General features: G+C 31.8%; 1 protein-coding gene across 1 annotated transcript; it reads left to right on the top strand.

Annotated features, from left to right (window-relative positions):
- LOC129905342 (broad-complex core protein) lies at positions 1-23,841 on the top strand. Its single transcript, XM_055980810.1, has 3 exons — positions 1-139; positions 9,914-10,989; positions 21,359-23,841. Exons 1-3 carry the CDS (start codon positions 112-114, stop codon positions 22,376-22,378), a joined length of 2,124 nt encoding a protein of 707 aa, XP_055836785.1. The 5' UTR covers positions 1-111; the 3' UTR covers positions 22,379-23,841.
- Positions 23,842-26,932: the final 3,091 nt, after the last annotated feature.

Genomic DNA, 26,932 nt, shown 5'->3' on the forward strand with positions numbered 1-26,932 from the left:
AAAAATTTCAAAATTTAATCATTACTAAATTTAACTAATCAAAATTTTTAAAACCTATGGATACAATTCATCAATGAAAAGAATTTAATATTTTCATTTCGAGATCCGCTGATGAAAGTATTTTATGTTTTTGTGAAAGGTGAGTAGGTACCCAGTGTTTTAGTTAAACTATTTTCTGTTTTATTTTTTTTTTCCGATTTTAATAAACTTTTATTGTATATCAACCTAAACCTTCACTTTGATATAATACCAACCTATTTCAGAAACCTGTTTTAAACAAAACAAACAACCAATTTTCAAAATTTCGCAATTAACATTTTCCAGTTTAAACAGCAAATTGTGGTTTTGAAAGCTTTATGAGCAAAACCAGTTGATAATAAATTAAAACCTAGGTATACCTTAGTTGCAATAGCCAGGCAGTTACCTTGGACTTTAGGGCTCATTAGTACTTTCCTTGAAAACAAATTATTTGGATGCATTTTAATTGATGAGCAAATGAAGATAGTTACGATGGTTGTGAGTGGTAAAAAACTGATCAGTGTGTCTTTGAAGCACTTCGAAGCGGATGTGTTTTTTTGTTTTTTAGCTGGTTAATTTAATTTTTTAGGGGAAGTAATTCAAGTGTACTTGAAGCTTTGGAAAAATGAAATGTGGTGCACCTGCATTTAATTTAAACATATGGGTAGAAAAATAATCCTGCTTAGTGTTTTTTAGATTTTTTTTCCAAAAATAGGTATATAAAAAGGATGTGTTGAAACTTGTTTTAAAGGAGGAATTGACAGGGTGTCAAATGCTCCTTATTAAGTCAATAAGAATATTATAAAGTAAAACAACAATCTTCTCTTATTTTAGAATAATAAACAATGTTTATTAAACATGCACAACATTTATAAAAGAAAACATTCTAACCTAACCTTATGTGAAATAAATGTTGAAAATGTAAATAAGGATATTCTAAACAAAACAGAGTGTATATGCAGTGCCGCAAAATTTGGTATTGATCGTACCAGATTTTAAAAAATACAGGAAGGAAAACTAACTTATCTACATAAAACAAAATATTCGCACTACAACAGGTCCCGAGCTCGTTGAATGTTAAAAAATAAAATGCTCCAACTTACGTTTTGAATTGACATATGAATTGGTTAAACAATTAGCTCTATGAAATTGGAAAATTAAGAAAATTGTGTTCCCAAATCGGTGGAATGTTAATAAAGAGCTGCAAAATAGTCCTCTATGCTCACTCAAGCCAAATAACTACAAGTTTGTCACGTCTATATAGCTTAAAAGAAATATTTTTATGAAGCGTATTTATTGTTTTAAGCTCTTTTTGTTGTTTAGTTTTAAAGCTTTCCACATTCAATATTAATTAAAAATGACTAAGAGAATATAGAAAGATTGAGTTCCTCACAATTTAGAAAAGTAATTAAATTACTATTTACTGAAAAATAACCATTTGTGTTTATTTAAAAAACCTCCTTATGCTAATGTCAAATCATTCTACCCCGAAGGAGGAATTGAAAATTTGGAAAGGTTACAACAAAAGTCTATAACTCCGATACTATCGTTTTATAAGCTCAATTTATCAATTTTGAAGTGGCTTTTGAAACAAATTATATGCTCGCTTTTAGCTTAATAATTCGTGTCGACAGTTCACGCAGCAGTCATTTTACCAAGTTAACTTAAACATACTATTTAAACATTCATTACTATTATGTTGAACAACGATTTCTTCATAGATAACTAGCTTCTCGCATCTACAGGTACATTTAACAGGAAAAAGAACGAAGAAAATCAAGAGAACTTGTCTTTCAAAGACATAAATCTGCAAGCCTTTTTCATATTCAGTATTAAAGTTAATTTTTTTTATTCAGTATTTTGTTAAAAATTTTGGTTTATTTTCGATACGACCTTCCACTGATGCAAGCTAATCAAATTAGAGATATTGCATGCTGGTGTTAAGGTTTTTATCATCAAAACCTAAAAAAAATTTCAAAGACTCAGAGCCGTTTGGTAGGTTAAATCAGAATATTCGCTTTTTAATTCACTTTAAGAAATCATAGAACTTCCCCTGATTTACGCCACGAGATTTTATAAAATTTATAATTTTGTTTTTGTACTTATTTATTTGTTGATTTGAAAAAAAGAGAGGTGCATGTATGTCGAAAGCTGGGAGCACAAAATCTAAATTATAAACTTAAACTGAAAATATTAAAAATGTGGACTGGGCCGCAGAGTTATGCGTTATGGGCCGCATGCGGCCCACGGGCCGCAAGTTTGACATGCTTGACATAGAGGAAGGAATAATAAAAATAAATAATCATGTGTTAATTGTAGTACTAGATTTATTTTTGCAACTAGAACAAAAATTGTGATCAAAATTTTCATGGCGGGTTGGTGCAGGTGGTAAGGTGGGCGACTAATGATTTGAAGTCTCCAGTTCGATTCCCGGCCTGGCCTTTTTTTTTTTTCAAAACCCTACAAGTGCAGATTTTAAAACAATAAGGAAACCCGATTGTTTTAATAAGGTTTCCTACTTGGATGAAAACCATAGAGAAATCTTATTGCTTTTGTTCTATTTTATGTGGTCTATTTTTCTCTGTGTAATACTTTCAAAAACTACTTATGAAGATCAATACTTAATTGATTCCTTTTGTTTGATTAACGAAAAAAACACGGACACCTAAGACTTTATAACATCCAGCTTATAAGAATAGATAAACAACAAACAATATAAACGATAAAAATAAGTTAACTTTTAATCCATTTTTTAACAACACCATCCCATAATCTCTGCTCTTGATTTTGTATCTTTTTAACTGCAAATTCCCTTTTTTTCATCGCTTATGTTAGGTACCTTCCTAATCGTTTTATGAGATCATTTTCTCTTTGTTATAACCTGTTGTGCAATTTTATTCTCGCAACCTGTCATCCATCCGAAAATAAAGGACTCAACAAAATTCCACATGAAATCAAAGGAAAATTGAAAAATACCTGTCCTGTCCCTTAAAACATAAATTTTAAAATAACACTGGGCATCCTTTCTCTCAATTAATATAAAAAAACACTCACATACCATAACTTTATCTCTGTCTCGTTTGTTGTTGTTTTTGTTTGCAAGGATCTTATATCATTTTTCATTTTCTTTTTTGTTTGTACATCCTTATTAACCTGCACACACTTGAGATCGAAATAGGATATTTTGCAGGGAGATACAATTTTTGTACAACATTCAGCGCACATGTCTTTCACATGTCAAGATGTTATACTCGCAGCAATTTTGCTATTTTTTTCCCACCGGAATGATCTTTTGAATACTTTCTTCTATAAACCCCAGATTTGTGGAGAAGATAGGAATTTAAGGCAGTAATTTATTGAGGGTTTGAAATTAAAACCCACAGAGTGTTTTTACTTTCATGCGGATACCTACTACAGACCTTAATACCTAATAGTCTCCTATTTGAACAGTTTGTATATGGTGTATGTGTATACCTGTGCGTCTGAAGATAAATATCGGAAAACTGCAATAAATCTTCTTTTTTTAATCAGTAAATATCTCATTTCTAGATTGAAATAAAATGCAAGTCCTAGGACATTTTGTAGGTCTTATTGAACATAGTTGAACTGTTGACTTATTTTTTTTTTTTAATTTACCCCTAAAATCTGGATTTAGGAACGAAAAACGTTTTTTAGAGCTTCAGTAATTGCAAAAATTCCAGATTTATCGATTTCTGACAGTTTCTATAAAAGATACATTGTTTAGTTAGAAATAAATTTACAATTTTAATAAATTACTAAGACAAACAAGTTCTACAAAGTTCAAAAATCTGCTTAAAATCAGAAGTCTTGAAAATGAGGAAATAAACACTATATCAATCAGCCGTACAAAATGTTCTAGGTCCGAAGAAAAGTAATTATAAATTTTTTTGATAAACAGTGTAGTTGAAATATAAAAATATCTCATACCTATTTCAAAAAAACAAAGTAGCAAAAAAAAAAATAATATAAATTTGATAAATCAAAAATTTGGCAGATAGCTACGTATCAAGTAATTTCATGTCGATTTTTGGTGAATTATTTCTCAAACTCTGAATTTGGCTTTTAAACGTCCATGTCTCGAGTTGTAGATTTTTTACATTTTTTTTTTGTATGCGTAACTTACGAGTATGCACAAGTAAGTACATACATATATTTATAATATCGATTTTATGTCTATCATCTTTTGTTAAGAAAGTATTAGGTGTATTCATTCATAATAGGTGCAAGCTCTGTGTAAACCTGGTAAACGTGGTAAAGCCTAGTACGCTGCAGAAGCGTGCGAAAACGAAAAAAAATTAAGTCTCCAAAGTCAACAGTGAACATGTTAACGAAAAAGTACCATCGGGTATTGTGGCAAAGTAAAAATAATAAAAACACAAATCAAAAATTCAATAAAAAACATCAGAAAATAAAGTGGTAAATATGTCAAAATGTTGTATGGGTTTGATAGTTCGTTTACCACATTTACCATTTTACTAGGGGCTCAATTTCGCAAGAGTTAGTTTTTCTGTGTGAATTTTTCTCTTCCTTGCCCGCTTGGCAATTTACACATTTTTTTGTGTACACATGAAAACTCAGGCCCAAGATTTATCAAGAGTTTTAACCGTTGTATGAATACTCCTAGTTTTTTGCCTTTTTTTAAATAACCTTTGTTTACCCTACTTAAATACCAAATTTCTTAAAATTATGAATATTCAAATATCTAAATTAAAAATTTGCACCGCACTTAATTTTTTTTTTACACATGTTAGACTTGCCTTAGAGAATTAAAAACTGGATTGCACTTTAGACACTACTTTTAGGAAAATATACACACATCTTACTTAACTGGTGTAACAATGAGGGTAAGTCGTCCTTTCATTTGTGTAAAAAATCATACAATCAGCCCACAACAAATTTTGGGAGTGGGGTACAAATAACGAAAATGTGGGTACCCAGTTTTCTAGCTTTATGCATTCTGATAACAAATTCATAAGTTTGGCAATTTCAATTTGCGGCATTATATGGCTTCCGGGAGGTTAAACAACGCGAGTTTTCCAATTAATGCGGGTAGGCTAAATTCACACTATTACACATTAAAAATATAAAAAAAAAACTTATGCCTTGATGTTTTGCCTAAAGCCTAGTACGCTGCTGATGAGAAACGAAATTTTTCGTCGGTGTCGACGAGGACAACGAAATGCTTGCGAAACCTCGACTGAAAAATATTCACAAATTACAAAAATGAATATAATAAAAAAACACGTATCTCAGAAAGGCATGCAATGACAAAATGAACAAGAAAAACAAACGAAAATACTCAAATGTCGTTTTCCGCACACAATTATGTCCCAGGCAATTGTTTGTGTGCGAAAAAGAAGTGGAGACTTTTCAATTCCGCTGTGTCGAACAGCGTACTGTAGTTTTGTCACTTCCAAAAAAAATTTGTATGTTGAACTAACAGTCAAAATACCTTTCTTATTACAACCAAACTCATGTACAAAATTTAAATTAAGCATTTGTACTTCCTTTTAGTTTTTTTTTTTTTTTTTCAAAAACCCAGACTATACCTGTTGGGCCAAAAACACTTTAAACAGTGTTAATCTTGGTGTTTTGCAGCTTATTTGAGCTGGTTTTGAGTTAAGAGCAGATTTTGTACATTTCAATAGTATATTACAAAGGATTTGGTTTATTATTTCCTTAAAACGCTTGGAATTTGATTTGAAGTGCAGTAGATTTGATTAAGTGGCAGTATATTTATTTTTTGCAAGAAATGCAGCAGTTCTACTGCAATGCAGCAAAATGGCAACGCTGCGTACTGCAGAACGAAAAGTTGAACGAAATATTTCGTTTACGATTTCGTTTTGTCATTTTTGTAGATACTATTTGTTCCATATTATTATTTTTAACATATGTTTTGAAGTAGGAGAGGACCATAACATAAATGCATATTTATGCATGTTATACAATAGTGTCGTAGTTATCGTCTATTTGGATCTACTTGACATCTGGTTAGCATTAAATTATATTTGGGCGTATAAACATAAATATGTACATAGTCGTTAGTAGGTATACGTGTGCACACATCCTATAATGTACCAACATTGTGATGTACGAGTATAGGAATATTTTTTTTTAGTCCTAGGTTCATTGCAAATTTAAGCAAGTCTTAAATCGTGGATCTGAAAGAAGCCTCTAATTTGTATGATATGTTTTGCGTGTAAAAGAAAAAGCTTAAAGTAGATAGTAGCTAAATACTGTTCTGTTAATTGAAATGAATGTATATGAAATGGTTCATACCTTGAGGGAATTGGATTATACTGTTTTTATGACTCACTCCAAAAATATTGAAGAATACAAAAAATACGTTAAAACAAACAAAAATGAAAACAAAAGTTTTCAAATCAAAGGCAAACAACATTAATTAAAAAACAAATCAAAAGCATTTATTTTTGAAAATGAGCGACTCTTGAAAAAACAATTTAAAAAAAAAGCAAATCCTGGAAATTGAACTTGGTTCTCAGAATTACTACATAGGTATAAGAACCTAACATCAAGGCTAACACATTTACCTATATAAGTTTATTAATTAGTTTAAACTTTAATATAAAAATACCTATATTTTTTAATCTAGTTTCAATGTTGCCAGAGCCGGCAACATAGCCAAACAGGCTCCTAGAACATTTCACTCGCTCCTTAATATTTTAATTTCCGATTTATCGGAATTTTGCTCTTTTAACTTTGAACATGGCGATTTAAGGCTCCTTTGAAATCAAAGCTTTTGACAGCAAAAATCTACCAAAGATCTACAGCGACAACCAATTTGCGTACACTTTTCCTTGTTACATATTAAAAATTTAATTTAAAGGGGGGGTAAAAACCAGAATTATGAGCAAAATTAAAAGTCTGATAAGCAAAAGTTATCTGAAAATTAAAATAAAAAATCAAAAATCTCATACTACAAAAAATTGTTTGCGTGTTTTGGACTTTTTTGAAAGCGGCTATTTTTGGCTCCAAAATTTCTTAAAATTGGCTCCATGCCTCTTAAAAATTCTGGCAACACTGTCTAGTTTAAGTAATACATTGAACGTCGTTCTTTTCTGAGTGTATGTCAATTTACGTTAACGAGGAAGAATAAATATATAAATATGCAATAATTTTACCGTTTTAATGTAGGTATGTTTCCACTTCTGTGCCTACTTACATACATATTTACACAGAAATCTATATACATACCCTTAATTTAAAAATTAGGTAACCTGTGTATTGTGTATAGTGTATACATTATACAGCGAAATTAAAAAATTATTGTTGAATTCTCGTTGCTCCAACTCCAACTACATTATACCTAGGCACAACTACCCTTATTTTTATTTAAAAAAATACAATATGAAACTAACTTACGCAGTTTCTATTTCATAAAATTGAAAACAAAACTGCATCCGCATATAAAAACAAAAAAAAAAACACCGTTGAACTCTGCCTTTTCATTATTTTTCTTTCATCGAAACCATTATATACCTTATTTCACAAAAAAAAAATAGAAAAGGGAACAGAGCAAATAAAGAAGAAACGGACAAAATTTAAAAAAAAAATACAAAAAAAAACGGCGGGAAGTTTGGCGGTTTTATTTAAATTCAACACCAACGCACTTAAAAAAGGGGGTTGAAAGTTGAAGAAGGAAAGGAAACCGTAAGTTAAGCATTTGTATCGCCGTTCACAATGAAGAGACATAATTTTCCATTACATCTTGTAATTTAAATATATCTATCTATCTTATATACTCGTGTAGGTACCTACTTATGTATTTTGCCGGTGAATGCACCTTGAGGTAAATAGAAATCGCGTTTGTTGAGTTTATTTTTTTTTGTGTACCTACCTATGCTTTTACGTGTTGTGAAAAGAAAAATAACAACAACAAATACCGCGGTCGGCTTTTTTTTAACGACAGAATAAACTATATGAAATGTAGGTATTTATATGTATTCAGGATAAATAATGTGTTTTTTTTTCTTATGGCGGAAATTGAAAATTTAATTTGTAGTGTGCCAAGTAGATACGATATGACATAATGCTGTCGACTACACGATTGTCTACATGTAAGCAATTCAAAGTAATTGGGCACGTTCAAACAGTTAACATAAAGCTATCGGATAGCTTTTTGTTGTTGTAAACAGTGTTAAAAATTAGCAAAGAAACGAACCATTTTCTGTCAAAAAATAATCTGAAGGTATCCGAGAATTTTTGGTATACCTCAGGTATTCGAGTGATAAGCTGATAAATATTTGGCTATTTTCTATTTTGATTTCTATTCGCGCGATTATTCAGCTTGAAAATAAAATAAATTTGCAAGAATTAAAGTTAAATCGATTGTTCAAGTACTATGCAACAATAAAAAAAACGGGAATTTGCTCAAAAGAAACAATTTCCTCTTTCAATATTTTCATATTTTTTTGTAGGTGCTTTGGCAAACTATCTGGATAGCTTTTCGTTCAAAGAGATATTCCAGATACGGGTATCCCAGATAGCCTATCCGATAGCTGTTTGAACGTGTATAATTAAATGCCTCTTCACAAAAAATCCACAAAAAAGAAGGTTTTATTTGCACTTACAACTAGATATAACCCCTAATAATGAAGGCACTTATTGTACAAAAAAGGGAAACATACAACATTTCCAAAAAACGTGGTTCCCCCTTTTGCATAATATTTTTTATCCCAATGTGTACATTTTTATTTTTTTTAGTTAATCCGTATTTACGTAATAAGATAAGTTAATAAAACTAAAAAAATTTAAGCTACTTCGAAAAAAACCTCAAAAATCGAGCAAAATAAACCAAAAATATGTATTTTTTCGTATGTGAGTGCAATCTAGTCACCTTCTCTGCGCTCTACTCGCGAAACGGTTCATCTTACACCCAAAGAAAAAACGCATAGTAATTTTTAATCCGTTCTACTTTGAATCAATGGTGAAAAATATATTCATTAATTTTCTAAAAATCGTCCTATGCTTAAGTTACAGTTTGTCACATCAATTTTTATAAGTGAGATGGCACAGTGGTAAAGCACAAGCTTGTCAACCCAGGTATAGAAGGTTCGATCCCGAGCGGATGCCAGTTTTACTTTTTTTATTTTTTTTAATGTTTGAACAACTTAGATTTAAAGTGTGCTACTTTGATTCAATCATTTTCCACTTTAGGCTAAAAATGTAGTGATTTTCCATTGATTCAAAGTGGTTTCGATTGATTTTACGTTGTTTTTTGGCTCAGTGTACAGAATGTGCTGGGCATATGTTGTAGATAATTTCACGACCATCAATTTTTATATAACCTCTGATGACCTCCGATTAATAGGTCGCGAGATATTTGCGAAAAACTTTTCGTGACCTTTTGACCTCTCTAACTCTTAACGCGGACACGATATCAATGTCGATTTTTCACATCTTCATAACAAAGCCGCCATTAAGCTGTATACCAAAATTCAGCCCAGTAGGAATTTTTCCGCAGATAAAACCTAAAATTACTGGACTATAAATATATCAGAAAAAAATTTAAATATATGAGAAGTAATGTTATCCCTGGCGTTATTTTCTTTGTGTGTTTGTATGGTAGTTGCTTATCCAAACTCGGACCATGATTTCCTTAATGATAACAAAATTATTTTCATCCATAGCAATTACCTCAACATGATGCAAAATGCAATGCAAAGACCTTTAGTGATCTTAGTCATGAGTTACTTAAAATTCTGTACATATTATTGCATCGGAAAATTTGATGATTACAAAAATTTATAGTAGAAGGACGAATGTAGTTAATTTTTAAATTAACTTATTAAAAATAAGGGTTTGAATTTATTTAAAATTAAATACAAATACATTTTTTTCTTATTTTATACAGACAACTCCATGAAAAATACAGATTTAATAACTGAACTGGCGTTAAAAAATAAAATCCTTTCGACCTTTCAACAAAGCTTCATCAGGATGGGTGGTCCAACGACAGCTGAAGGTCAAACCTATTGCCTTCGATGGAACAATCACAAATCAAATTTAGTTGAAATTCTGGACGCGCTCATTAAAATAGAAAGTTATGTAGATTGCACGATTGTTGTTGATAATCAAGTGCACTTTAAGGCGCATCGTGTTGTTTTGGCAGCAAATTCTCCATATTTTCAATCAATCTTGCAAGATGTTCCTATGGATCATTGCAGCATTTTGTTTCCTGGAGTTCAAGCATTTGAAATGCGAGCACTTTTGGAGTATATGTATACCGGAGAAGTAAATGTAACACAAAGTCAAATTCCAAAGATTATGAAAATAGCGGAACAACTGGAAGTAAAGGGTCTCTTTGACATGGCTGATTTAAAGGAAAAGTTCAATAAATTTGAAGAAAGTGGTAACAGTCCTTATGCGTCTACAACTGCGGCGTCTGGTTCAATTGCCGCTCCTTCTTCTTCTTTTCCCAATCACTCACACGATCATCATTCAGCAAATGGAAAAGAATCGAATGAAGCTCTTAACTCGTCGCCAATCATTACAACGTCTACAAATATTAGTCCATCTGCTGCACCAACAAGTAGTTCATCACCAACATATTCCTATAAATCGGTGTATCCGAATATATATTCTAAAAGCCCGCAGCCTGCTCCCTTCACCATGGATCGTCATTCTTCTTGGCCAATATCACCAGTGCCAAATTCACAACCAAATACCGTTTCTATGTTGAGTTCTGTTTATGATGCTGCCTCTGATATGAATCCTTTGAAACGCAAAAAGTTATCATCAATATCAAGTATGTTAATGAACCGAGACACACCAATCTTGCGAAATGTACTGGCTCAATCACATTCTGCAGATTCATCACAGCCTATGCCATTAGTTTGTCAACCAGTTAAATGTGAAAAGTCTGAAAAAGTATCACAAGCTACTGCAACCGGAGTAAATTATTGCAATGGAATGGAATATAATGATAAGGTAATTTTTCTTTAACACTTAAATTTGGAATAATATTTTATTGGCTTATTTAAAAATTTAATTCACACTAATATCAAGGCTGTTTTAAATAGGGTAAGTCGGGGGAATATGCCACACTGAACAGTAAAACAATCATATTTAATAGTAATAGCAAGTTTAGTTCAAGATTTTTTTTTTTTTATTTATTAGATTATCATTTTATTTAATAGAAAAACCAATAAACATAACTTTAATTCGTTTAACTCATTTTAAAATTTTTTTTAAACAAACCTTAAAAAGTGGCATTTTACCCACATGTGAGGGGAATATGCCACTTTTGACGGGTGGGTATGCCGGCAGACATTTAGGCAGCATGTCCTTTTTTAAGTTTAATCGCGTGAAACATCGGGTCCTTGTGCATCGATCTCTGTCATTTAGAGCATTAAATACAGTCACATCTAGCTCCGAATTTGTCGGAGAAGCACAGGTCACAATTGGGACAAAAGTTGTCTGTATCCTCTTCGCCACTTGAGGAATCATAAATGCTGGCAGTGGTTCCTCGGAAGTGTTATTTCCACTTTCGGTTTCCTTTTTGTTCTGTTAATTCTGCTTTTTGTGTTGGTGTGAAATATATGTACCATTTTACCCCAAAACGTCAAAAAATATGAAAACATCCTGAACAAAAATTAACGCTAAATATTATGTCTAGAGTCTAGACAGGAACACACGTTAGGTTTACATATCGAATCTTACCTTTTTTGAAGTAATTTTCATATATTTATTTGAAAAATCCAGAAAAATAACGTTTTTAAGAAAACTAAGTTTAATAAAAAGACAATTGGATTTATATTTTCCCGCATATTTTCAAAAATAAATAAACAAATGACTTGAGCATCCGTGTGTCAGGTGAACTAAGCATTACTGAGCGAACTGCATAGTCAGAATTAGGCTTGTGTAGTTCGCGAACGAACTAGTTCAATGAACTAGTTCATCTTGGTGAACTAGTGAACTTAGTTCACTTACTTAGTTCAATTTAGTTCGCGAATAGCGAAAAAGATTTGTTTCAAAAAACTAAACAGCAACCTAGAGCAGTCGTATTATGACATTACAAAACAGCTTATGGTCACCTTACATTATCATTTTTTATATATTTTTTGGGGGAAAGAAAGTCCCATCTGTATAAGGAATTTTCAAATTTGGTCTCCTTGTCTTATACGACGACAGCGCCCTTTTAACCCGACATACTTAAACGTCTGTCAGAAGGAGTGCAGAAACCAAAGTGCATATGAAATTGCATCCAATTCTTTGTTGAGCGAAATCAGTTCTTCTGTTCTACCTCAAGATTTAGATGTAAAACAAAAGGTCGTTTGTGCCAGTATTAGCGTTTCTTCTTCAAGCATTGCACCACTTACTCTTATTTCTGAGCAAGAACAAAAAAACAAGTAGAATCTTGGTTCTTGCATTACTATGGTTTCGATTTAATGAAAGCAAAACGTACTTCTTCTAGACTTTCGTCAGGAACCAGAAAGCTCGACAAGTATATGAACGAAATTAAGAATTTTTATAGAAAATAAAATATGTACATATCTGTTATTTTTAGGTTGTATTTGTTTTATTATGAAGAATGCGTCAATTTTACATAAATTTGGATACAGTTTTCACAAACTAATTTTGTTTTTTAATTCTAACAAAACCGGAGTGATAAAAATAAATTGAACTTAAATGAACTAGTTCAGAACTAGTTCAGTAGCGTGATTTGAACTAAAGTGATCGATCACTCAAATGAACTTAAGTGCCCAACTCTAGTCAGAATTGCCAATATGAGGTTTGAGCTGTAAAATATTGAAATGTGGCAAATTACCCAAACTGGCATATTAGCCCGACTTACCCTACTTAACTTATAGATCTGAACTGGCAATATATTTATGTAGTTTACATAGCTTTTGACCAAGTATTATGGTCGAGACAATTCCAATACCACTTTTCTTTTTTTTTTCATTTTTCATTTATTTATTCGATTGAATCTTTTACAATGGGCTTGCGCCTATAAAGTTTAGTAAAAGTTAATTAAGAAAATAATTATTTTAAATTAAATTACAGCATTAGATATTAATTCAAACAAAATTTTTATGACAAACCAAGTAGTTTTGAAGTAATTTTTAAAAAGTTTAATTCAATTTTTATTTTGTCTCCATCATCGTATATTAGTTTTGATTGAAACCTCGAGTTTTGTTTACACATAACCAATACTTGATCTCTATAGAGCAGGAAAAAATAAGGGACGACTGTTTCAAAATCATTCATGGGAAATTGGATTTATTTGAGGTTGAAGTTGCTGATCTGAAAATTGAGATTTCGGCTACTTTTTTTTTCAGAAAATTGATCATAGAATTAGGGATGGTGGTTGTAAGCACAGTACACATAATAAGGTAATATATTCAGAACGTTGTCAAAATTTGTTTGTCAGAAATGGGCACCAATCTGTCAGGTCGACCTTTAATTTTTATATTTCAATCGCAGTAAACAGGAAATTTGTTTTTGTTTTAATTTATAAAATGTCATTTGAAAAAATTATAAATTAAAAAATAACAAATTTTCTTCGTGTTTCTTCGCTGAAAATGGTGAAAAATTGTTTAAAAAATTAGTGGTGTGCGTGGTTTTTCGGTTTTTGTGCGTTTTTCGTCGGTAAATAAAAGAAATAAGAATTACGGTAGCTGACATTGGTCGCCATATTGTCATGTTTTGACAATTTGGCGACCAATCCCTTCAAGCAAACAGGTCCGGACTCGGTCCGAATCCGCTCCGCCTGAGGCGGAGCTGAGTCCGACTTCGGATCAGAAACTGGTCCGAAGGCGGCTCAAATTAGTATGGAAATTATAATCACCGCGAAGTCGATTGCATATGTATTGGTGTGGTGAAACTCTCCATTCCGAGAAAACGGAGCCGAAGTCGGACCCGAGTCGGAGCGGCGAAAACCTACCAGAAAGAGGAACAAAAAAGGGATGACGTTTCGCATTTGCGACCAAAAAAAGAACCATATTTTTTTTTTTTTCACTGAAACTGTTTTATTTTTTTTTGTTCTTTTCTTTATTTTATTTTCACAAACACAATTTTAATAATTATTTTCTGGTGAAGGCCAGCGGCAGGAGAACTCGATGTAATTCGAAAAATTGTGGATGTTGAATGTATGTGGGTGCTGGTGGCGTGGCGTCAGGCTGCCGAAGAAGATTTCCTAAGAAAAACACAAAATGATTAGTATATTATTTAAAAAATCACTGCGCGAGCACACTCACCCATATTTTATCGATGAATTCTTTTTTTGGCTTAAAATGATCCCATATTATATATTTGTGTGGATCAGAATCAAAACCCATTTTATCCATTTATTTTTTTTTTATTTCGAGTAAATCGAGAAAAACTTGTATCTCGTAAACGAAACATTTTTTAGTACTTTTTTAAATGCAGGATTGATTCAATTAGGATTCCCTACAGTTTAAGTCATGAAATCGTGATCTGAGGGTTTTAGTTTTAGAGTTATACCCAAAACAAATATTAATAGAATGGATTTTGAGAATCACCTCTGAATTTCAGACCAAAATATGCAAATATGGCATTAAAAAAACTCAATTAAAAACGAGAAAACTTTATTTCCTTTTTTTTAACTACTCCTACTTTCTTGAACAAATAAATTCAATCCTAAATGTAGAAAATTTTTTTTTCAAAAATCCGTATAAATTTTCGGATATTCCCATCTAATCTCATCCCAAGGATAAAATGGTTTTTGAATTTCAAATTTATTTTAGAAATAATATTTTGAATGGATATAATGGATTTTGATGCGAATAAAATTGTTTGGATATAATGGGTTTTGAAACAAAAACTCAAGTGGATAAAATGGGTTTTGAAATTAACCTCTAACTTTGTGGTCTGTTTTCTATGCCAAAAAATGTAATTAGAGACTCAAACTTGGGCGCAACGTATGTATTTGAATAATAGAAACAAAACCTCATACCTAAGTCATTTTTTTTGAAAAGTGGATATAATGGGTTTGGATTCTGATCCACACATTTAATATATATAATTTAATATTAAACAAGGCGAGACACGACACGCCACAAACACTGCAAGAAAAAAAATAAAATGATGTTGTCTGTTCCCTTTGTATTTCCTTCGTCAATTTTCCTTTTCATACTTTTTCACCACGATTCTCGTTCGACTTTTGTGTTCATACACAAAAAGTTGCAAGTGTGTGAGTGCAAGCCCGATTTTCGCGGTCTGAGGTCGGAGTTTCTTTGTTGAACTCAGTTTTCTTGCTTGAAGGGATGTCAGTTCGGAATATATTACGTTTTTATGTGTACTGTGGTTGTAAGTACAAAAACCGGTTTTCGGGTTTTCCGGTTTTTTTTCCTTTCGGTTAAACCGGGCCAAGAAACCGGTTTTTGGAAAAACCGGTTTTCGTTTTTTTTGCTTGATTTGATAACCAAAAAAAAAAAAAATAATAAGCTTAATTTGTCAACCAAAAATAAAACTTTTCGAAGAAAATCCCTAAGCAGAGCTTAAGTATGATTTCGTTATAAGAGAACTCACTCTTAGTAGGAGCTTTGAGGAATTTTTTAAGCTGAATATGAATGAAAATTCATAATATCGCACCCTCAGTGCAAAAGAGCGAGAACTCAAAAAAGTTCATTTCGAGAAAACGCTTCTGCAAAATGCTGACTCTAAACTTTCCTCTATAACTTTCCATGCGACAGCAATTTCCATAATGTCAAAGCTGTATTACAAGAACCATTATGTTTATTTTGTATTTTTAATAAATTTAATTTTTAAATTTGTTTAAATAATATAAATTAATAATAATAATAATAATAATAATAATAATAATAATAATAATTTTATTTTCAAAATGTAAATGTTTTAACAATTTTATATATTCTAAATAAATTATGGCCTTGGTTTGAAACCGTCTGCCAGATGCCAACTTTTTTTTTCTGTTTAGAGTTATATTTCTATATATTTCTCATTACATATTTACACTTAATTTTTATAATGTTTCACTTTTTTGTTTCTAAATATAGCATTCGCACTTTTATTTAAACTTAACACAAATGATTTAACCTTTTCACAAATATACTTCACCTTTTAGCAAATATATTTCACCTTTTAGCAAATATAATTAAACTAAAAGCAAATCAATTAAACCCAAAAGCAAATATAATTAAACTAAAGCAAACTATTTAAACTTTTAGCAAATCTATTTAAACTAATCGCAAACTGATTTAACCTTTTCTAGAAAAAGCTTTTGGTATCGAACTATGAAGAAGGGATGAGGATTTTGAAGCTGTCCGTAGCACTACAATCTACGAAACACCCCAAAACCCACAACAAGACCCTATAAACAAAATGCGCATTTCAGTTAATAGGGAAAATCTAACAAAAAAAGAAACTTCACCTAGGATTTGATGCAGTTTTTAAGAGCGGTTTATTTTCAGTATAAATCTCAGTTTACGTAATTTTTTGTTGGGTTGGACATCCGCTATTTAAAAAATCGCGTTACTCTCAATATCTCGAAAACAGAAAATTTGCTGATTTTTTTGGTTTGAAAATACAATTATCTATTTTTCTCCCAAATATATTTATATATCTCATTTCCTCATGTGAGCTATACTTTCTGAGTTACATCGCCGTAAAACCTGTGTTTTTTAATGTTTTTTATTTCCGAAAAAGTTATGTCGGAAAAAATTAAAAGTAACATACTCCAACTCTTAAAGTATAGCTTATTAAAGAAAAATAGACACTTCCTTTAATCAAAATATACGCACGACAAGTTCTAAGTAAGATTAACATGGACCATAACTTGGTTGCAGTAATTGAAGTAAAATTGATAAAAGTAGATTGCCCTAGCAATGTTACTGACATTATTCTACTTATTCCAATGTCAGCAAACGGACTAACGTTATTAAAAAAAACATTATCACTGACATTTTTAATTTTAAAGGTGAAATAAATTTGTGTTTTGGTTAAATAGATTTGCTAAAAGTTTAAAAAGTTTGCTTTAGTTTAATTATATTTGCTTTTGGGTTAAATTGATTTGCTTTTAGTTTAATTATATTTGCTAAAAGGTGAAATATATTTGCTAAAGGGTGAAATATATTTGTTAAAAGGTGAAACTAATTTGTGTTTAGTTTAAATAAAAGTGCGAATGCTATAAATACAAACATATGGAATTTTATTCTGTTTTTAGATACATACAATTAATTTCAGAGTTATCTTTAATAATAATCATAAATATCTATTTTTTTTTTTTTTTTTGCATGGAAACATTCAGATAGAAAAGGAGAACTATTTTGGTTTATCGCTCTTTAGCACTAAGAAAAATTAAATATTTTTGTTTTGTATTTGTTTTGCATTGGAACCAAGAATTGTTTGAAGGGGATTATTTGGGAATGTCTCTGTTTTGCATAGATTTTTTTTTTCAAAATGAGAAAATCTGTGTGATTTATGGGACTATTTTGGATTATTTCTTTCTTGCATTGAAATAACTGAAGAAAAAAGGTGAGCATTTTGTGTTAACTCTGTTTTGCACTGGAAAGAGTTTGACTTTTAATATAGTAGGAATTGGATAAAAACAGTCATAATCTTTCGAATTTTTCGTTCATGTAAACAACAAGCCCTTCAAAAGAAAGATAATTTAAAATGCAACATTTCCTCATCATTATCTCAAAAATATCATTTTTTGACTTATCGCTCTTTTGCACTGAGGGTGCGATATGGTTAGTTGAGAGAGGGAATGAAAGTTTTGAGGGTTTTCAGTTTTTGTCTCGCCGGGTTTTTTTTCGTTGGACGTTTTTTTTTCAGTCGGTTTTTATTCGGGTTTTCGTTCTCTTCGCAAAAAACGGTTTAAACCGGGAGAACAAAAAAAACGAAAAAACCGGTTGACTGAAGCAAAAAAACCGAAACCGGTTTAAACCGGCCGGTTTTTCCTATCCCTTCTCGTTCGACTTTGTGTTCATACACAAAAAGTTGTTGATGTGTGTGTTCGACCTCGTATACCCTCGTTTATGGCATTTTGAGGTCGAAGTGTCCAATCTGAGCTCCGTTTTCTTGCGTGAAGGCTTTGATGAACCATTAAAAAGTTATAAGATTCCAAACTCAAAAACACAATCCTTCCCATGAAAATCATAAATAGGAAGTAGATAAAGAAAATTTGCAATGCGGAAGTACTTAATATTAATATTAAGGGCTGTACCTTTTAGTGGATTTTGTTTTCGTCATTTCCAACAATATTTTCGATATAACTATGAACAAACAAAAATTTTTTTTGAATCAGTCTATTACTTATCTACCATCCATATATACCATACATATATATGTATATATATTATAAAATCGAAAGTGTTTTTAATCAAAAATAAATCTTATAATAAAAAAATAAATACCCATACAAAAGCGCTGAAATACTTAAAATTAGGTTAGGTTAGGTAGAATCGGTTGTCAGGAAAACGACTGACACACTTAGACCATGAACTCGCTCACTAATTAAACAAGTTTGAGCTTTAAATAAAGCGCTGTAAGTTGAAGATGTAAGTATTGATTAGTTCACTAGTATCTTCTAAAAATAATTTTTCCAACTGTAATTTACGTTTACTGCAAAGAGCAGGACATGAGCGGAGAAGATATTGGATTGTTTCTTCTTCTTCCTCATCAAAGCAACCTCTACAGAAGTCGTTTGACATTACACCAAGTTTTATGGCGTGTCTACATATCGCACCCTCAGTGCAAAACAGCGATAGGTAAATTTACATTTTTGAGTTAATGATGAAATGTTGATTTTTAAATTATCGTCATTTTGAAAGATTATGACGGTTTTATCCACTATTTTTTTTTAAACACTAATGTCGAATTCCAAACAACCAAAAATTCGATTTGCAGTCGACTTGCAATCGCTACTTTCTCCTAATGCAAAACGTCAAACCAAACTAAAATTTTGTAAAGAAATAAAGAACCAGAGCCAATTCTTGTTTATTTGTGAAATATAAATCGTGTTAAGGAAACAAAAAATTTAACGTTGTTTTGTTCTTACCATAGAGAAAGGAATACCTAGAGACGCGATTCTGGGGTTTTTCTCTTCGATCCTACAAGCTGCAATGAGTGCATAGTGCTTATACGTGGTAGTTTTTCAACTGTGGAGTTTTGCTCAAAACAATTTAAGTGCCAATAAGACGAATTAATTCACAAAATAATAATAATAAATTCAAAACACGAACCTTTATTTTTATTTTGTACATATTTATTGAAAGGTGGGTGAATGGAGTGAGCTATTTAACATTGTATATACATTGTATATATATTCCTTAGGGCGTTCGTTATTTTTGAATCAAGTTCCTAGTGTCAAAATAAAATTCTGAAAAAATTTATGGTTCTTTTTTTTTGTATTTAGAAACAGTTTTTCCACTTAGGAACTTGATTCTCGAAAAAAAGTGAAATAACGAACGCCCTAATATTCCTATAGTACTCTCATGAAGTAGAATTTTCTGTTTTGCGTGGCCACCGGTGGGATCGCTAGTTTATTTTATATTTGAACCTTATGCAGGAAATTGAAATGCAGATCTACCAAAAGATGTCGCTAAAGTATATATATTTCTATAGTACTATCAATCGAAGAAAATACTTTAGTGACATCTTTATATATATTTCTATAGTACTATCGATCGAAGAAAATACTTTAGTGACATCTTTTGGTAGATCTGCATTTCAATTTCCTGCATAAGGTTCAAATATAAAATAAACTAGCGATCCCACCGGTAGGTGGCCACGCAAAACAGAAAATTCTACCATTGTATATATAGTTCTATAGTACTATCAATCCATGAAAATACTTTAGCGACATCTTTTGGTAGATCTGCACTTCAATTTTCTGCATAAGGTTCAAACATAAAATAAACTAGCGATCCCAGCGGTGGTGTCGCAAAACAGAAAATTCTACTTCATGAGAGTACTATTTCAAAGCACAAACCTGTTTGTGAGGACATCTACTGGTGAAAGAAAGGTATTAAACCCATTATACCTTTCACAAGTATTCAGAGATAGGAAAACAAGAAAAAAATAAGAAAGATGTATACCAATTATCTGAAATTAAATTTGCGGGTGTTTTAGGCAAGGGGGTACGAGCCGGCTCTCTAGGTATTCCTTCCTCTATGCCTCTATGGTTCTTACTATGAAGTTGTGTGCATTGTTTTGATTTTCATCGGTCACTTGGACACAAATACATTCACAAAAAGAGATCGCTACTTTTTTTAATTTCCTAAACAGCCAAAAAGTATCGTTTTTAGTAGCGTAGCCACTGCAGGTGGTTAAAGGAATTCGACATAAACTATTTATATTATTTAAACAAATTAAAAAAAATGTATTACAAATACAAAACATACATAATGGTCCTTATGATCGATATTATGGAAATTACTGTTGCATGAAAAGTTATAGATAAAAGAAAGTTTAGAGTTAGTATTTTGCAGAAGCCTTTTTTTGAGTTCATGCTCTTTTGCACTGAGGGTGCGGTATGAGGCAGTGCCCTGTTAGGACAACTATTACGGAGCTGGTATGCAATCGTTTTGGATCTAGCCTAGGCCAGATCTGCTTGGTCATTTGACATGTTTACTTTAAACTTACGAAGATAGAATCTATGGTAAACTAGTAGTTCATTTAAACCCGACTACGTACTTGTAACACTGAGAGAAAAATGAAATTCAGATTATAGTTAATATTTGTATTATAATTATATTATTAATGGTTTTTAAACAAAAAATAAAAAAAATATTTACGAATCGGCGGTGAAAGTGTGGTCTATTTAAAAGAGAATATAAGTTTCTGTTTATTACAGCGCGTCGTCGCTGGCGGTGAAAAGCGACGTCAAAACGGGTTCTGTGTGGCGAGGCTTTTGGACTTGTACCACAGATACCCAGAAGGAGATCAGAAACTTTCGTACTCTTTACCTCCAAAAACCCATTCGTTTATTTCGTGTTGTAATTTCTTTTGTATCCTTGAATAAATGTGAAATACACACGTAACCACAGTGTTTTTATGCATACTTAGCGAAATATTTTAATCTTTTCACTCATACTTAGCCAAAAGTATCAATCCAAGCTTGTAGGCAAATTAGTATGACGTCAGAAGTTTCCCATCTGCTTCTGGGTATCTCTGACTATTTCCTACCTTCTTGCATTTTTTTTTATTGAACTAAGTACTTTTAAACTTTGTATATTTTATTAAAGGTAATTCATTCACAGAATTAGCACTTTAGTACTTTTATTGTAATAGCTATTTATAATTACTAAATTATTTTTAAGTATCGCCAAAATAAAACAAATTTCAATAATTTTTTCCTTTTTTTTAGAAATTGAAATACGATGAACCACATTCTCCTTACACCGATAGATCTTACGATGATGATGGCCTTGATAGCCCCCAAACTTATTCGGGAGAAAATCGTCAAGGCTCTTTCGGGTCTCAACAACAACAGAAACCCGAATGGAAACGTTACAAACAATACACTCGTAGCGATATTTTACAAGCAATTGAGTGTGTTCGTAGTGGTATGAGTGCTTTGCAGGCCTCACGTAAATTTGGTGTGCCCTCGCGAACACTCTATGATAAAGTCAAGAAACTTGGCATAACTACTGGTCGACCCATGAATAGGACCATAAAACGAAGTCCAAACGGGAGTGGTGGCAGCGGTGCTGCCTACACATACCATCACAGCTACGGGCAGTCAGAGCCTTTGCTACCATCAATACATGATAATGTAGATCGAGAGAAAGACCAAGACCGTCAACTACCCCCCACAATACCCCATCCAGCTGCTGCTCTGCTAGATCCTGTTTTCCTACAGCAAGCATTTGAAAGTCGTGGAGGAGATATCGCGGGGCGGGAAGCTTTGCATGCAATGGCGTTGGCTGCAGCAGCACATGCAGCAGTCAATGGGATGTCAACCAGCCCTGGAACTAATGGAACGGCTCGATCACCAAGTCCCAGTTTCACATTAAAATATGGGAGGTCTCAAAGCCCAGCTGGTCCTCAATATAATGAAAGAAACATGTTGATTGAACGAGAGAGAGAACGTGATTGTGAACGTGAACATGAGAAACGTATTATAGAACACGAGATAAAGAAAGAAAGATTTCAGGGAGAGAGAGAAGCTGATATCGAACACGAAGCAGAGACATCTCGCCAAAGACATGAGGAAGAAAATGATCAAGTTGAGGATTTATCAGTACCACGCAAAGACTCAATTTCACCAAGCTTACATAAGCACCATGGGGTTATAGTGCCGCCTATGACCACTAAGCTATTGGTTAATGATGAGTTGATGAATGAAAATTCGCCCCGAGAAGTTCTTAGAGATGAATGTGAATAGAAACATTTTCTACAGTGTTTCTATTACGTAAGGCTATGTTCTCAGTGCAATAGATTTACTAAGAACCTTTCTTTTAACCTCACATTGATGTCAAAGTGACATCAGGTCTAATATTAGACTTTCCTCAAACATTCAGCTGTCATGTCTCATGTGTCAACGAAACAAAAAAAAAAAAGATTTTTTCAAAAATAAAATGAATATAACGTCCAACGTCACTGCAAAAAATATTGATAAAATCTTGTTAAACAAATAATTGAATAGACTTAGCTTTAAAAGAGGCTTAAAAAGTCAATAAAATTTGCTCAATCAAAGTTTTTTTTTGGAAGAGAAAAAAAAAACAAAAGTTTATCGGACTTACTCAATCGGCCGATTAATAATAATAAAAAAAGACAGAAAAATTCAGCTAAACTTAAAAAATAGGAGGCATACACATATGTATAATAATTATTTTTCAAGCAATTTTTTCAGTGCAAACAAAAATTTAGTAGTGTAGTTTTAAGTGTTATTATGCTAAATGTAATAAAATTTGTTGTCAAATCACCGAGTGCCTAAAATTAGAAAAAAAAAATATTGGAATACATATTAATATTCTGAAACGTGGAAGATTTAGATGTGTTAGTAATTTTGCCATTTTAGTTTTTTTTTAATTAATCCTTATTAAAGGACATTATACGTATTATACACAGTACAACATTTTTTGCCATCAATCTTTTTTAAGTTCCTAATTTAAGGTTAAAATATTCATTTTATCTTTATAAAAAAATAAAAGACTGACATTGAAAAGTTAAATTATAAAAAATTAACTCTATACTTTTTAATTACATAAAAGCTCATATTATTCTTTATTGGACTTAAATAAAAAAAAACTCAAGAAAGCTACACGAAAGGACCTGAATTATTAAGAAATAAAAATAGTTGCGGTATAAGTACCTACACTATGTATAAATATAAATTTATTATAAAAGTAAAAGAAAAAACAACACAAGTGTGTATCCATTTAAAAATAAAATTTAACCTGCCAGTGATTTGTTTTAAGAGCTACCTCTTTGGTCTCAATTTTAGTTGTTAAAATTTAAAGATCATATTTTTAAGTCAAACATTAAAATACCTCATTTCAACAATACGTACAAATTATAATTAAATGAGTATGTACTCTACGGCGTAAGCTCACCATCTTATTTTGTAAATGGTGTTCAATTAATTTTCTGTTACAAGACTGAAACATGTATATTAACATTAAATAAATCAAAAGTTATTGCAGTGCAATGCAATGTAAGTTGGCAGACTATGAATTTGAAAAATATTTTGTACAATGTACAAATGTTAATGTTAAATCAAATATTTTCAAATAAGATTTATCATATTATAATAAAAGCTTTACTTTCGTGCTGGGGCAATGCAATATGCTCTTTTAACTCTAATTTTAATGAAAAAATGAGAAATACTTGATGATGTAAGAATAATTGTTGTATTTTTAATATCAGTTTAAATATTTCACAATATAAAATATTAAAAATATTACTATAAGTAGTAAATTTAAACAAACGCAAAAATGTTGCGTTGTATTAAGGAATATGTACAATATCAACATAAGCATATTTTGAATGATTTCGGTTTAGTTATTCTTATGCGAAAATTCAGAATTTTATTTCATTGTTGTATTAACTAACATAAATAGATTAAATTTAATTTTTATTTTAAAATTGTAAAAATCACTTACGATTTCAAACTGACTGAAATAAATATGAAATGGAATCCTTTAATCTTTGTTTAATGTATCAAGCCGAATATAAGCTGGAAAATAATTTAAATGAAGTTATAAGTTTCGTCAATAAATTTTTCGGCAATTTTTGTTTTCAGCCTAGTACAACAGATACTACACGGAGAAAAAAGTGTCACCTTAAAATAAGATGATACGCACATTAAATTTCACCACCTTAAAATAAGGTGATATCCGCCTAAAATAAGGTGATTCTACTTATTTTTATGTGAATGTTCATCTTAAGAAAATCGACCAAAAATAAAAATTTTAAAATTATAGTCTCACTTCAGCTTTAGTTGCAGTTTATCATACTCATTTCCAACATATCACAGTCGTAAGGCACTGGCCTAGTAACCCAACAGTTGTAGGTTCGATCCCCGGTGGCTGCCAGTTTTTTTCTTATTTGCGCATTCAAGAAATTAATGAGACATGTCACCTTCATTTAAGGTGAAAGTCATCTTTGCTTAAAACTATGCAGAAATCCGCTTAAATTAAGGTGCGATCCGCTTAATTCTATGTGGTCTGTTTTCTCCGTGTTATCTTTATAGTCCAAGCGGCGACCGTCGAGTTACTTAGCTTATAAGGTTAGAGGTTAAAATTAGTGTCAAATGAAAGATAAATTGATACTGAAAATAAAAAAATAGGGTTGCCACTTCTAAAATGGGAACTTCCATGTGGCAACCCTATTTGAAAGGAAAAATTGTCACATAACTAATACATTCATATCTTTGTTGTTTGGCCAGTAAAAAAAAAATTTGAAAAGCCAAACGAAAGCCAAAATAATAAAAAAAAAATAATAAAATAATATAAAGGACGTGACCCTACAAATGTGGCAACCCCATCCAAATGAAAACAACACTGACAAAAATCTTCTTTGAACAAAACAGTATAACTTTTTATGCACTAGAAAGCTAAACTAAACACTATATTTTAGATAATACTCCCTTCTATTTAAAAAATGTCGGGTGCCACCTCGCAAATGCAGACAAGTACTCGGCAACCCTACTCAAATGCTAAAAAACGCAAAAATCACTTGTTTTTTGGCCAAAGTGTATAATATTTGATCGAGTTAAAGGCTGTAAAATACATTATGTTTAGCTTAGACTCTCTTCTATCTAAAAAATGTCGGGTGCCACCCCGCAAATGTAGACAAGTACTCGGCAACCCTACTCAAATGCTAAAAAACCCAAAAATCACTTGTTTTTTGGGCAAAGTGTATAATATTTGATCGAGTTAAAGGCTATAAAATAAATCCTGTATAGCTTAGACTCTCTTCTATCTAAAAAATGTCGGGTGCCAGCCCGCAAATGTAGACAAGTACTCGGCAACCCTACTCAAATGCTAAAAAACGCAGAAACCACTTGTTTTTTGGCCAAAGTGTATAATATTTGATCGAGTTAAAGGCTATAAAATACATCCTGTATAGCTTAGACTCTCTTCTATCTAAAAAATGTCGGGTGCCACCTCGCAAATGCAGACAAGTACTCGGCAACCCTACTCAAATGCTAAAAAACGCAAAAATCACTTGTTTTTTGGCCAAAGTGTATAATATTTGATCGAGTTAAAGGCTGTAAAATACATTATGTTTAGCTTAGACTCTCTTCTATCTAAAAAATGTCGGGTGCCACCCCGCAAATGTAGACAAGTACTCGGCAACCCTACTCAAATGCTAAAAAACCCAAAAATCACTTGTTTTTTGGCCAAAGTGTATAATATTTGATCGAGTTAAAGGCTGTAAAATACATCATGTTTAGCTTAGACTCTCTTCTATCTAAAAAATGTCGGGTGCCACCCCGCAAATGTATACAAGTACTCGGCAACCCTACTCAAATGCTAAAAAACCCAAAAATCACTTGTTTTTTGGCCAAAGTGTATAATATTGGATAGAGTTAAAGGCTATAAAATACATCCTGTATAGCTTAGACTCTCTTCTATCTAAAAAATGTCGGGTGCCACCCCGCAAATGTAGACAAGTACTCGGCAACCCTACTCAAATGCTAAAAAACGCAGAAACCACTTGTTTTTTGGCCAAAGTGTATAATATTTGATCGAGTTAAAGGCTGTAAAATACATCATGTTTAGCTAAGACTCTCTTCTATCTAAAAAATGTCGGGTGCCTCCCCGCAAATGCAGACAAGTACTCGGGTTGCCGAGTACTTGTCTGCACATGTGGGGTGGCACCCGACATTTTTTAGATAGAAGAGAGTCTAAGCTAAACATAATGTATTTTACAGCCTTTAACTCGATCAAATATTATACACTTTGCCCAAAAAACAAGTGATTTTTGGGTTTTTTAGCATTTGAGTAGGGTTGCCGAGTACTTGTCTGCATTTGCGAGGTGGCACCCGACATTTTTTAGATAGAAGGGAGTCTTAGCTAAACATGATGTATTTTATAGTCTTTAACTCGATCAAATATTATACACTTTGCCCAAAAAACAAGTGATTTTTGGGTTTTTTAGCATTTGAGTAGGGTTGCCGAGTACTTGTCTACATTTGCGGGATGGCACCCGACATTTTTTAGATAGAAGAGAGTCTAAGCTAAACATAATGTATTTTACAGCCTTTAACTCGATCAAATATTATACACTTTGCCCAAAAAACAAGTGATTTTTGGGTTTTTTAGCATTTGAGTAGGGTTGCCGAGTACTTGTCTACATTTGCGGGGTGGCACCCGACATTTTTTAGATAGAAGAGAGTCTAAGCTATACAGGATGTATTTTATAGCCTTTAACTCTAGCCAATATTATACACTTTGGCCAAAAAACAAGTGATTTTTGGGTTTTTTAGCAT

The sequence above is a fragment of the Episyrphus balteatus genome, chromosome 1 (assembly GCF_945859705.1).
Source record: "Episyrphus balteatus chromosome 1, idEpiBalt1.1, whole genome shotgun sequence".
Classification (NCBI taxonomy): Eukaryota; Metazoa; Arthropoda; class Insecta; order Diptera; family Syrphidae; genus Episyrphus; species Episyrphus balteatus.